Genomic DNA, 13,434 nt, shown 5'->3' on the forward strand with positions numbered 1-13,434 from the left:
GAGGTTAACTTCATTGATATCATGGATTTGAAACCGAACTGTTGGGTGAATTGAAAGACTTGTCGTCACTTTCGAAAATGCTTGGGTTAAGTGCATATGTATGTTTCCTTAACGCCTTGCCAGATTTATAAAGCAAAACATTAATTAATTGTGCATTAATCGAATCCTAGCATTGAGGAAGGCGACAAGTAGTAGCCGAAATTTGCATATTTCTAAAAAGAGTAGATTTTTAGTATTATAAAAGGAACTTTTTTTTTAAATTTTAACAATTATAGACCCCGTTCGTGTCGCGGGTGAAGTTTTTATGTCTCCATATGCTGGTATTTCGCAAAGATCTTGTTCCCTTCCTCAGTCCAGGGTGTCTAACAAAAAGATTCATATATTTATCGTTGCTTGCTTTTATATGCGTCAAATTGATTCAAGTTTCCTCCCTGCTTAAGCAGCTTCAAATTGTTGATGTCTACTTATTGTCCCTCTGTTCGTGTTCTTCTTTGTTTATCCAATGTAGGTTTTTTGACATTCAAGGTAAGACATCTTATAAATTCCATTTATTTCTGTTAGGCATTTCGGCTCTTTCTCGTAGACTGATAGGCTGGTCGATTTTGATTTGATAAAGTTTCTTAATTCCGGACCCAAGGAGATCCTCCTTCTTCCCTCCTTTTGATGGGTCTGTAAATGTGTCTAATGCGTAAACGCAGCAAATCTAAGGAGTATGTACTGCGCATTCTGTGTATGAGAATTTTACTATTTTACATTACAAATATGGAAACATCGTCGCCGGCATAACTTAAATCATGTCTTAAGTGCGCTCATTAAAAAATGCGTCAGAAGTTAGTATCAAAAGCCCATAACTTCATCAGACTGAATAATTTTCGAAGTCTACTACGGATTTCTTAAATTCTCCCTGACACGTTAATACTGGTTTGCTCTCTATGGACTTTTTATTGTGAGGACTTTTTTGGCTAGCTTGGTAGCTAAAAATAGAAATATCTATTAAGAAATAGCAACCATCAAGAGATTTGTATGGACGATTTTGCTATCCGCTTACCGACAAACGTGATGATTAGATGACATTGCTTTCAAGAAGTAAATTTCTAAACTACTAATGTACGATAGAATGCCACACAAGGGTTAACACAAGCCTCTTATCAATCATTTGCTAATTGAAATTCTGTACAAAATTTGTTATCTGTTCGAACTAAAAACTTCAACTGATGTAATTCCAAAAACACTCGATAAAAATTTGGTGAAAACAATAAACATTTTTACTCTCAGTTCGATGAGTATATTCGTTATCTAAATTGATACATTTACATGGATTGGATTCCGATAACATATCTAACAAATATGTATATAAAATATTTACTACTACAAAAAAAAACGAAAAGTAAATACTTTCCGAAGTTTTGATTTTTTTACTTAAAATTTAGAATAGCTTAACAATTTTAGATACGGGTGACCACATCATAGTAGAAGTTCGAAGAAAATGAAAAGACTTTCTGGGAAACTATTGGTATGCTTGAGTTTGTATTAAAATTATTGAATAATTGGAAGCCTTAATAGATTATCAGAAATCCGTTAATAAAAGTTATTCTCTGAATTCAATTGAGGATAATTTTTTGATAGAAATATTTATTAAATGAATATTCGTTCTTCTGATTGATAATTCCAAGGAAATCAACCACAATTTTGCCGGCTTGAATCATGCTTTTTTCGCTGTCATGAACTTCTTGTCTTACCAGAATCGCTCGTCGGTTTTGATCGATCGATTATATTCTCCAATAAATCATTTCGAATGGACAAGAATTTGTCTAGTCTACATATCATCGTCGATCACCTCCGAAGGCGCAGCATATATAGTTTAGAATTGTCAAACAGTTTAGAATTGTCAAGTCAAACCTCTGTTTGGCTGGACAGTGGTCTGCAGTAGCTCATTGTCTTTGCTTTATTCACTTTTGATTACTCGAAGATTTTTGAAGGCATTCTTGACAACCGTATTCGCGACATTGTTCAAATAGCCATGAATCAAGCCATATTTGTCAAGAACTACGGAACTACAATATACGCTGCGTGCTTACTCATGAAGAAACACCGTGGGAAGCATTGTCCTCTTTACATTGCATTTCTTGATCTAGAAAAGATATTTGACCGTCTGCCACACGAACTCATCTAGTATGTTCTGCGACGACACCTAGTTCCAGAAGAACTCATGTACTGGGTTAAATTGTTCTACCACGATTCAAAAAGTAAAGTTCGAAGTGTAGCGGGCATATTAAAACCGCTTCGTAGCCCCGCCGGTGTTCATTAAGGGGGTCATCCAGATTTTAGAATTTTTTTGTGAAGAACTGGATAAAGGTGCGAATTTTTCACCATATATTTATTAATATCTTCAGCATCCGTAGTAATTTTTTCAGCTCAGTGCCATAGTTCATTATTGAAATACAGAGCAACTTATACACCCATCTCCAAAAAAGGTGTTTTCCTACTGCGACGCTAGAAGGCGCTGTGATCATCTTAAAGAAAAGATGTAAACGGCATTTTAACGTGCGGACTTAACCACAGTCCGCAAACTAGGATTATTAAAAAATATTGAAAGGTAAATTGTTGGTGCTTTGTTAAACTTTTTTTGTGATTTTTGGCGTTTTTTCACGGCTTCTTTAATGAATAAAAAAAAAAACTACTGAATCGCAATTATCCTAGTTTACGAACTGTAGAAATATGTTCAGAATAAGTGGTTAATTTCTAGAAAAACCCATTTAAAAAGTAGAATGCGGTTTTTAACCATAAAACCTTAACTGACCATTAATCTGCTATACCTAATCCAGAAATCTTAGGTTTCTTGAAGAAACACAAGTAAATCCCTGGGGTTCAATTTTTATGATTTTAACGAAGTCATTCGGACCGATAAATACGCGCTTTATTATGGCGATCGACATAAACCTGGCATGGGATATTTTACCTGTTTAACACTGTAATTTCCGAACCATTCCGAATATCAAAAAATCACTTTGCCCATATATTCTACACTATATCCAGATACAATTGATGCAAAAAAAAATCGATTTCTCGGATTCGACACACGAGATGACCCTCCTTAAGGAAGCGCCCTCTCACCACTCCTCTTTGTCCTTGTCGATACACTGTCACACGGGACATCCAACACCCAGCGCCCTGTACACTGCTTTATGCAGATGATGTTTTCCTGGCATCTCATAGCAAAGTTGATCCCGAGTTACTTGTCCAAAAATGGAACGATCGCCTCAAGCAACACACCGATTCCCATGAAATAGGCACAATCACTGTCATTAAAAGCGACTTGCCCAGAACTGAGCGATTTAAATATCTCCATTGGAGCCAATGGAAAACTGCATTAAGAAATTGTTTTACGCATACGCGTGTTAAGAAATTGTTTACGCAACGCGACAATTCACCTGCCAAGATTAGTCTGAACATCGAAGTCGATGGTAAACGGGCAAAAGGCCGGCCGAAACAATGGTGGGTTGAAACGCTGGATGGTGATTTGAAAGCCTTCCGCCTGCATCCAGATCATATCTTTGACCGAGCAAAATGGAGCAACCGATTGAGACTGCCAGACCTCGCTTCTGAACGGGACAAAGCCTGAAGAAGAAGATGGTAATATAATAATTTCTGATGCTAATAAATAATTCTGGTTATTCCACCTAAGCAAGCCATTAGCAAAATTAATTGTCTCTGCACCGGAGACCCGTATTTGTATGATTGATCAATCGGTTGATTGTTATCGTAGTGTAACGAGGAATTATTGATAAAAGTCGTCCAATGTCGTGCAAAATTCGGCGATTTAAATAATTTTCATAAAGCAGTTGACAGGCATGGAAAAAATCATCTGAATAAATAAGCTATATAAATTTGGTGACGATCTAAAAATCGGCTATTTGGTTGATACTTATTAAAGATCAACAATTATAAAGCATGTATGGATTTGCATGTTATGTTGTTGGGCTTTAAATAATTTTAATAGAAACCAGTTATCATACTAAAATTATTTAAAATGCTGTACGTGCTGGTTTGTGATCCTTGGGTGCGAAAAGCAGCTAACAAGAGGGGCTCTGACTCCTTAAAATGATTTATAAATTAAAGATCGAGCAGGCGGCGCGAGATCTTGGGCTGCACATCAATGAAGGCAAGACAAAATATATGGTGGCAACGTCAGCACCGAAGACGAACAACATGCCAACATCAAACCGCACTGGTCAAACAAGAAGAAGAATAAGGATGGGAGAATACAACTTTGAGACTGTTGACAATTTCTCCTATCTAGGGTCGAAAATCACAACCGATAACAACTACGATGATGAAATCCGCGCACGGTTGTTGTCAGCCAACAGAGCCTATTTCAGCTTACAAAGACTGTTCCGCTTGAAACGTCTCACCATAGGGTCAAAGCTCTTACTGTACAAGACTATGATCTTGCCAGTCCCCATGTATTCCTCGGAAACTTGGGTTCTTAGCAAGAAAAATTGCGAACTCTTGGCCCCGTTCGAGAGAAGAATCCTCCGAAGAATTTCTGGCCCCCTACATGAGGATGGACGATTCCGTAGCCTACACAATGACGAAATCTATGAGCGATACCATGACCGTCCGGTTGTGGATAAAATCCGGCTCAATAGGTTACGGTGGGCGGGTCACTTAATCCGTATGGATGAGGATGATCCCACCCGGAAAGTCTATAAGGGCAATATCTATGGTAGAAAAAGAAGACGAGGCAGACCCTGCCTAAGATGGAGCGATGGCGTAGGTCAGGACGTCAGACAGCTTTTAGGGATATCGAATTGGTGGACCTCGGCGCAAAACCGAGATGTCTGGAGTTCCTTATTAAGGCAGGCCTAGACCGGATACCGGTTGTTGCGCCGTTGATGATGATGATAAATTAAAGAAATATTGATCCCCTTCATTTTCAATCGACGTCAACATCAATGTCGTCATTCCATTCTTTGACCTAAATTTCCGTTATTTCCTACAAAAATCAGCAATCTTGATCGATATCTTACTTGATCCAGATTTTGAAACAGTTCTATTTTTTTCTTCTCTAGCCTTTGAACGGCAAGCGAAATATTGTCTTCATTTTCAACGCCATTTTCGTTAGTTATATTCCTGAAAGTGTTATTGGTACAGTGATTCATAAAATTTCTTTCAACTCGATTGCTGTATAATCTGAGGAGGTGCTGAGTCCTCCCGCAATTAGTAGAATGTTTTAAAACTGTAATTTCTCAGAAATAGAATAACATATTAACTCTCTTTTTTTTATTTGAAAAATAAACAATGAAATCATGTTTTTGTTATACACAGGGTTGTATTTGATGTTGAAATTGACCTTTTTTGGAACTTGCTCCAACTTATCCTGCGTTTTCAACCAAATTGTGAACCCGAAAAAGATCGATAAAATAAGATTCTGCAGAATCTGCAGGTCAACTTCATCATTCCACGTCCTTAAGAGGATTAAATCAAGCTCATGTTGGCTTTTCGGCTTCTGTTCAGCTACCTTTTTCTTGATTATTGCGCAAAAGTTTTCTAAGTGGTTTGAATCTGCTTTACTGAGTTTTCGGCCAGAAAGTTACGTACCTTCAAAAGCACAAAAGGTCGAATAATTGGAAAACCTTCAACATTTTATATAAAATAGCCATTTTATATAAAATAGGGCGGGGCATCGTCCTGTAAGGTGACCCCACTTGAGGTATCAGATCCTCCTCCAAAGATTCGTTTATAGGCTGCACCATTGACTCTTCCATCATTTAATGAAAGTCTTTTCACACCATAATACAAAAAGCAGTCCCAGATTATCCTGCTTAGCGCCTGGCGCACTGTGGTCTGAATACACTCCCCAATGAATCCCTCACCTGATCTTCTCCATAGGTAGTGGATTCCATCCGACCCAAAAATATTAAATTGGGATTCATCGGAGAATATTACAGTGGGCCACTGTTCCAGGATCCCATAAATAGCGTTGCTTCCCCATTATTTCATTCAAAAAAGTCTTCTTTTTGGGATTTCAGCCATGAAGTCTGCCCCTCTGAGCCTCCGACGAACTGTTGACGCATCAATTTATGTCCCAATGCCATGCTTCAGCTGTTTTTAGTGTCCGATGAGCTTTTGAATCGATCCCGCAGTCATTCAAATTAATTGTTTGCTCTAATTTCCAAGTTTTTCTAATTTTTGCAAGTACTAATTTCCTAGCGGAGACTGTATTCATTAATTTAATAGTTGACAACGTCTCAATCCATCATAATGGCATCCATTCGATCCTATAACAAATTTTATTCTACAAAATAATGGAAACACTACAATTTTCTTCAAATGTTTCCAGATACACTGAAAGCTCTAAAGTTTCACATCGTGCACGAAAATGTCAAATGAACTTAAAGTAATACAAGCAGAAAAAATTCAAATGAAAAACTTAAAGCTTATTAGTGTCACACTAAAAGTCCCGTTATCTCAATCGGGGATGTAGCTCAGATGGTAGAGCGCTCGCTTAGCATGTGAGAGGTACCGGGATCGATGCCCGGCATCTCCAAGTTGGATTTTTTTTGCAATTCTATAGCAAATATTTACTTTGTATTCCATATGAGGTTGAAATTCACGGAATTTGAGATGAGATGTTTATTGTGTAAATTTATATTTTCGATCACACGTTTAAAGGAAGATAAAACAAGAAAATTCGCATTGTTATGTGGATAAAATGCTGCGCGGAAAGCTAAAATGCTAAAAGATAAAATGCTCTTCCACGGAGAAAGCTATCATTAGTGCATTTGTACATCGATGCAGGCTTCTGCAAGAAATGCTTTTCCTTAATATCATTTCTACATGAAATGCATGGTTTTCGAGTTATTTGCGAAAAATCATTAAAAAACATGCAGGCGCACATCGGCGCTATATAACTTTTGTTTCTTATGCCACCCTTTACCCCCACCCCGAATTTCATGTCAATCTTAACTGAAAAAATTCGGAGGTCGCACTCATTTTTCGGCTTTAATAACTAGCGAAAAGAGTGAGATAACATAATTGAATTCTAACAAAAATATATTCGAAAAAGTATTGTGAACTTCCGGAGAATCGACACAGTTATCGTCAGATTAATTCGGAGAGATCGCACTATGGATCTCTTTCGCATGGCGTGAACCCTTGGATTTCGCAGCCGTTCTACCCAAATGACGGGTATTTCGAAAAAACTCTCACGACAGGCTTTATTTCTCTAATTCTTGATTCTGCCGGTGTTCCGGTTATACGTTCAAAAAATAGAATACCTCCCGAACTTGACTGTGGGGCCTCCGGAATTCGAGTGGAGATACTCCAGAGTGAGAGCAATTGGTATTAAGTGGGATGAAAAGGAGAAATCCTGGTACTGGTGGCCACAGGTAGATACTAGACAGCTACCACACTCCCCCTTGCCCCTCCAGAAGGGAAATAAGTGCGAGTACGCACGAACGCTGAAACCAGATGTCTTCCAATTAAATTCGGGCAACAAAAAATCCTAGATCAAAGTCATTTAAAGAGCCGTTGTCTTTTTCACAAAAAAAAGGCCAATGATCCTATTTCACACCATACTGTAACCGTGTAGGAGTGTAGAAACAGCACAGATCTCCCTGGGTTATACTCCAATATCGAATGTTTTCTTTATTGATACATCCACTGAGATGCAAATGTGCCTCGTACTAAAAGAAAATGAGATGTTTCGCGGGAGCGTAGCAAGCATGTTTTCACAAGCAAGTTGTCTGACTTCATAATCACGTGGCATTCATGGACAACTATCATTTTGTAAGGTTACATATAAAGATGTTCTTTAATTATTCGATAAATAGATAGATTCGATAACTACCAAAAAAGTTGGACTTCTCGGTATTGAAGGCCGGGGAGGCTCTTCAATGGCAGCCCAAACTCTCTCAATTTTTTCTGGGATAGTAAGGTATTCTGGTATTCTGATCCAGTCTTCTGATTGACGACACTTTTCCGGTAATCTCGAATGCATTCACCACAAAACACGACTGCGAGGGAAATATTGAACCTCAAACGGAAGGCATGCTGTACACGGATGATTGAATACACGTTTTCAAAATAGACTTGACACAAAACATGCGCTGATGTACGGATGATGGGGTTCAGCATCAAGGCTACAGACAACTGACAAGCATTCCATAGCCCTTCAACGTTCTGCATCATCCTTGTCAGAGCGGTACTCGTGCTGGGTTCTTCATCGAGAGCATACTACAGATATCGCCTAAAATTAAGCTTCACCTATCTTAACTTTATCTTTATCTATCATCACTTCCAAATACTTGATGAACAGTTAGTTGGCGATGATCTTACAAATTTTTCTTGCAGGGCTTGATGGTCCTCATCACCAATTTGGGCTCTACGGCTCAAAAGTAGTCGTATTGATTGGGAGGTAGTATTGGTAGTAGATAGATTACCCATTAGGAAGCGCGATAATTCATGGAATCAACTATCCCAGAGTAACCGACGAGTGGATCGGGGCAGAACACTAAAGGGAGCATGTAAACTTTTCAATGAGATCTGGAGAGAGCTGAAGCCTATTTCTACGAACCAACATGGATGGTAAGTAGTTGTCGTTGAAGCGCTATGCTCCATATAAGGGATAATGACAACGATATATGCCTGTATGTTTTATCTGGTGGCAATATCAATAGCCGTCGTTACCCATCGCAGTTTATCTTATTATAAAGTAAGTTATCACCTAGAAACGACTAGAACAGAAGGCACGTTTTTAACTGTTGACTGCACTCTAAGATATAGCATTGAGTTCCAATTTTGTTTTTTCCCTAACCAGAAATTAAAAATTGGCTTTATTATTATTTATGCATTAAACACTTTCAATATGGAAATAAATAAATATTCATTGAAAATATATCAAACAATCAAGACTTTGTTTAAGTCAAAATTTCATTTATTAATTACCTTATCTAATTAGCTAACAAACTAACAATCTGTCTTCCAATCATATGACCTCATTGTATGATTGCGTATCTATTAGTCATTCTAGATATTGCCTTATGAACGCATCAACATATCCATTTGTTCATGATTTTATTTTTAAGTGGTTCGTAATGTTTTTCACATAAAAATGTGCGTTAAGAACATTTTAGTAATCTATTCACATGTTATCTAAAATTAAAAAGTGAATTTAATCTATGGAATTTTATATGTATTGCACTATTGGTATCTCGTAGGTTAGTTATCTCTAGAGGCTCTAGACCAATAAGTTTCTCACAAGAAGAACGCATTTATCATATTGAATCCATACCCCAATTTAAGATTGATCACATTCAAACATTCAGAACTTGTTATAAATACATACATGTATGGCAACGAAGGCATCCCTCTAGAGTGCGATATGGATCGTCATATTAAAAGCAAGAATCACAATTAACAAAAACTTATGCTAGCTTGATTTCGTCTGTTACGTGCACCCACCCAGTTCTACTGCTATCCCGCAGTACCGACTCACTAAACAATTCCACCCCAGTCAATAGACTATATATACACAAGGACTATCAAACACTTAGTGTTGCAGTAGCCTTCAAAGGGTGATGTTGTTCCTATTCTAAATTGCACCGATTCCCGATAGCTCGAAACTTCATTGTAATTATCGAAATCAAAAGAAGCACTTCGCCGTGACCTTTGCATAAAGCTATATTCCTAAATTGTTAACCTAAGAGGATACCCAACTACCATCGCGTTCCTCCTGTCTGACTGGTTGGAGGGGACGTAGCGGCTTGCAATTGCGCAGCTCTATCTTGAATCGTGTAACGATCTTTTCGGGGGAAGTGAAGTGTATAGTCTGGTACCGGAACAGGCGGAAGCACTTCATGGTCTTCGACATGGGCAAGTGTTTTCCTGGGGGCGACTATATCCTCACGAGCGTTGAAATAGGACCAAGGCAATTGTCCGCGCAATTCACCTGTTACGTAGCTAGTAGGTCGCTCTACAGGTGCTGAAATCCGATGTTGCTCCGTATTCCTTTCATATTCAGCATAACGATCTGATTGAGATCTGCCAACATCTATTTGAATACGATGGCCATTTTGTGAATTCCCTGAGTGTCTTTTCTCAGGGTATTGTGATCCTGAATCCCTGCGTCGCTGAACAACCATATCCGCTTGATTTGCACTGACTATTTGAGGAACATGGCTCGGCACATTTATTCGTTTATGTTTCTTTTCCCCGGGGATAGCGTATAAATCCTGTGGAACGATGTTTACTGGATTGTCATCTGATTTCAGCGGCTCAAAGGTCCTTCTGTAAGGATCTAATGACTTGCCAGCAGGCTCTAATGGAAGTCTAGCAGGAACGTAGTAGTATTGACTTGGAAGAGGTTGATGAATCGCAGGATTTTCAATCGACTCAGACTAAAAGTAATAACAATGAATAAAAAATGAAGATTATATTATCGAAATTCAAGTTACCGTGCTCCGCTCCGTTTGTTCTAGTTCGCCTTCTGGCTTAAATATCAGCTGAGTAGCCTGCCGAACAGCCCATATCATTCCGAAAAAGTTGAATAAGAACAATACCAGCAATCGACAGGATACACATGTGAAAATAATTGAAGGAAAACTGAAATGGCTGTAATTTCTCTCTGCAGCAGGTAAGATTTCCCAAATATTTTGAACATTTAAATACTCGAAGGTGCTTTCGGCTGTCTGCAAGAGGCGAGCAAGTTAAAAGTCAACTTTCAACATTTTTGAGTTAAATAAAAAAATATTAATTACAGTTGTGTGACATATATCGATTATGTGGAAAACCGTAGCGATTACATCCAGAAGACAACCAGCTATTATGACAATGGCCCAAGGAGTAAAATAGCAATGAAATGCGGTTTTGCTCAGTTTTCGACGTGTCGCCCCAACTGAAAGAAAGAAGCAATAATTTATTTATAGTAAGCAATAGGCTGGAACTATATGCAATTCAAATTTAATTCAGATTCAAATGCCCTGAAAAGCGCTCCCGTGGTATGTGATGCCACAAGTGAAGCTGTGACACCTCAATAAACCAAGGAAGTGCCGTTAACGTGCACAATGCATTCTCCCTACTGTATCCCCTGGAATATGTCAATGGACTGATGAATCTACCATTTTGATACAAAAAAACAAACACAGTGAGCAAAAATTGAAATCCAGACACCGTCGTAAGAAACACATAAGTGTTCAGAAAGAGAGTAAAAGACGGTTTTGTCTAGGGCAGAGGCAAGTTATCAAATGCTGCCCTAGGAGCAGCGTGACCAAAATTGACAACAGGTGGAAAACGCCCCTTTATATATAATCGCAAAAAACACGACAAGAGGGCAAATTATATCCAAGTTTAAACCTCCATTAGTTTGAGCCTAAGGTAGGCTAAAGCTCAATTTTTGTTTCTACATCCCATACAAAAAAAGTTGTTTGTATTTGTATGCCACGTAGAGTCTGCGAAGAAAATTAACGAAAAAGGATAAAATACCCTTTCATAGAACTAATGACAAAAAGACTCTACTTTCGTAGGCAAAACTCAAATCTGGGCAGAGCTTAAAAATCGTAATAATGGCATAAAAAAAATTAAAAAATTTACTACTCCGTATCAAGATCTGTAAACCAAACGAAGCTTTCACTCTTTGTGATATGGAATCGGCCAGACGCTGGATATATTCGGTTGGATTTTTGTTCAATTCTTCGAGAAGACCGTCCATCAACTGTTTTTTGCTCGAAATGGAACGTTAGCGAAGTCAATCATCGACGTAATCCTACAGGTCGTCAATAATATTGCAATCCGAAGATTGTGGAGGAGTTTTGTCTACCTTTAGACAATTGAACATTGTCATTTTCTTGGTACATCTTGCCTGTTTTTAGCCGCTGGAATACTTTGTTAAAAATTTGATGTACATATTCGCATAGAAATTCCCCTCCACGAATTACCCACGCCCTCCACTCCGTAACAACCCCACACCATAACCCTTTCCTCATTGTACAATTCTCAATACGTGATTCATACGATCCTGCCTTGAACGTGTCATATGACACAGCCCTGAACATATCAGACACAAAAGAATTGTTCCATACATTCAGTAGAAGGCATTCCATACATCTAGTAGAAGGCATTCCGGATCCGCACAAACACAGCACAGCCCAGGACAAAATTCTTGTAAAGAATATTTTCCCCGTGCTGGAAGGTATCCCTACAGGGAAATTGAAAAACCATTCCATTGGAAGCGAAGAAGCATAGACATCCGCAGGTATTTTTTTTAGGAATTGTTCCGTCGGAGGCCAATCTCTATCAAAATGTACCTCTCAAGAATTCAAGCATAATTTTCACTAATATAAATTGGTTCCATGTGTAGAGTGCAGTTTGAACTTCTATTTGATTTGTAATTTCGCGAAAAAAATGTGTTGTGACAAATTTGTTGCATCTCCAGCTCTGAATTTATAATTTTTTTTAATTTTACATTCATTTTTCATTAGCCGCGGTCACTACAAGGTTTCGCGACGGGAGCAGAATCTCATTTCCCTCTTTCTGAATTAATTTACTCAAATAATGCATTTCATAATGTGCAATCACCCTAATGTTCGCCGCAGATTATACATTATTGAATGCATTCGAGCGAATTGATCTTGACACAGGGGAATAATTTGCCGCATCCGTGGGCGCACGCACATGTTGCTGCAACATGAACTCAACAGAGTTCAAGGCGAACGTACCTGCATGGGGACCGGTTCTTGGTGGAACAGTTGGACTGGCGGGTGACAACAGAGAGAGTTTGGATTTGGGCAGAGGAGATAGCTGGAAGACAGGAGGTGAGATTGGGAAAAAATTTCACGGGGGAGCATCTGGGAGGAAAAGTTTTGATTTTTCGCGGTGGAGAGAGCCGTGACGTTGGGAAGATTTTTCGCGGGAGCATCTGGCGGTAAGGAGCAGCCCCTGTCCGAACTCTGGACTTTCCGACATCGACAAAGGCGGGAGGGTAAAAAGGATACGTTGGAGCAGAGAAAGCTGCGGATGGTTTTAAAGGCACCGATGGAGTTGCTATTCCAGCGGGAGTGCCACGTAAACCTGGAAGGACTCGAAGTGATTGGTTCAACACCAATGCTGGTATCGTTCGCGATTTGACTTCTGCCATTGCGGACAATTGTCCAAAGACTTCAATCGTGATTATTACAAATCCTGTGAACTTGTGTGTATCAATTGCCGCAGAAGTTCTAAAATCCAAAGGAAAGAACTATCGCCGTCGTCTCTCCGATGTTTCAATTTTGGATATTGTCCTTACTCGAAAATTCATTTCGGATCCACATAAAGTTGATACGAATACCGTTGTTATTCCGGTGATCGGTGGACATTCTGGTGTTACAATTATTCCGGTCGTATCGTTTTCGCAGTCCGATCTTGAGAAAATCCCAGTGCACAGCATAGAAGCAGCCG

At 38.8% G+C, this 13,434-nt stretch overlaps 1 protein-coding gene and 1 non-coding gene across 6 annotated transcripts in view; one reads left to right on the forward strand and one right to left on the reverse strand.

Annotated features, from left to right (window-relative positions):
- The first annotated feature begins 6,477 nt into the window (after window positions 1-6,477).
- Trnaa-agc lies at window positions 6,478-6,550 on the forward strand. The gene has a single exon. It is a non-coding gene; the product is annotated as a tRNA-Ala (tRNA).
- Window positions 6,551-8,920: 2,370 nt separating this feature from the next.
- LOC119649193 overlaps window positions 8,921-13,434 on the reverse strand; it is a 29,137-nt gene continuing 24,623 nt past the window's right edge. For all 5 annotated transcript variants that reach the window (XM_038051229.1, XM_038051225.1, XM_038051224.1 and 2 more), the window contains 3 exons: window positions 10,761-10,897; window positions 10,458-10,691; window positions 8,921-10,400 (listed from right to left, as the gene is read on the reverse strand). In XM_038051229.1, coding sequence (XP_037907157.1) covers window positions 9,720-10,400; window positions 10,458-10,691; window positions 10,761-10,897 — 1,052 coding nt within the window. In that variant the 3' untranslated portion in view covers window positions 8,921-9,719. The remainder of the gene's footprint in view (window positions 10,401-10,457; window positions 10,692-10,760; window positions 10,898-13,434) is intronic.

The sequence above is a fragment of the Hermetia illucens genome, chromosome 2, assembly GCF_905115235.1.
Source record: "Hermetia illucens chromosome 2, iHerIll2.2.curated.20191125, whole genome shotgun sequence".
Taxonomy (NCBI): domain Eukaryota; kingdom Metazoa; phylum Arthropoda; class Insecta; order Diptera; family Stratiomyidae; genus Hermetia; species Hermetia illucens.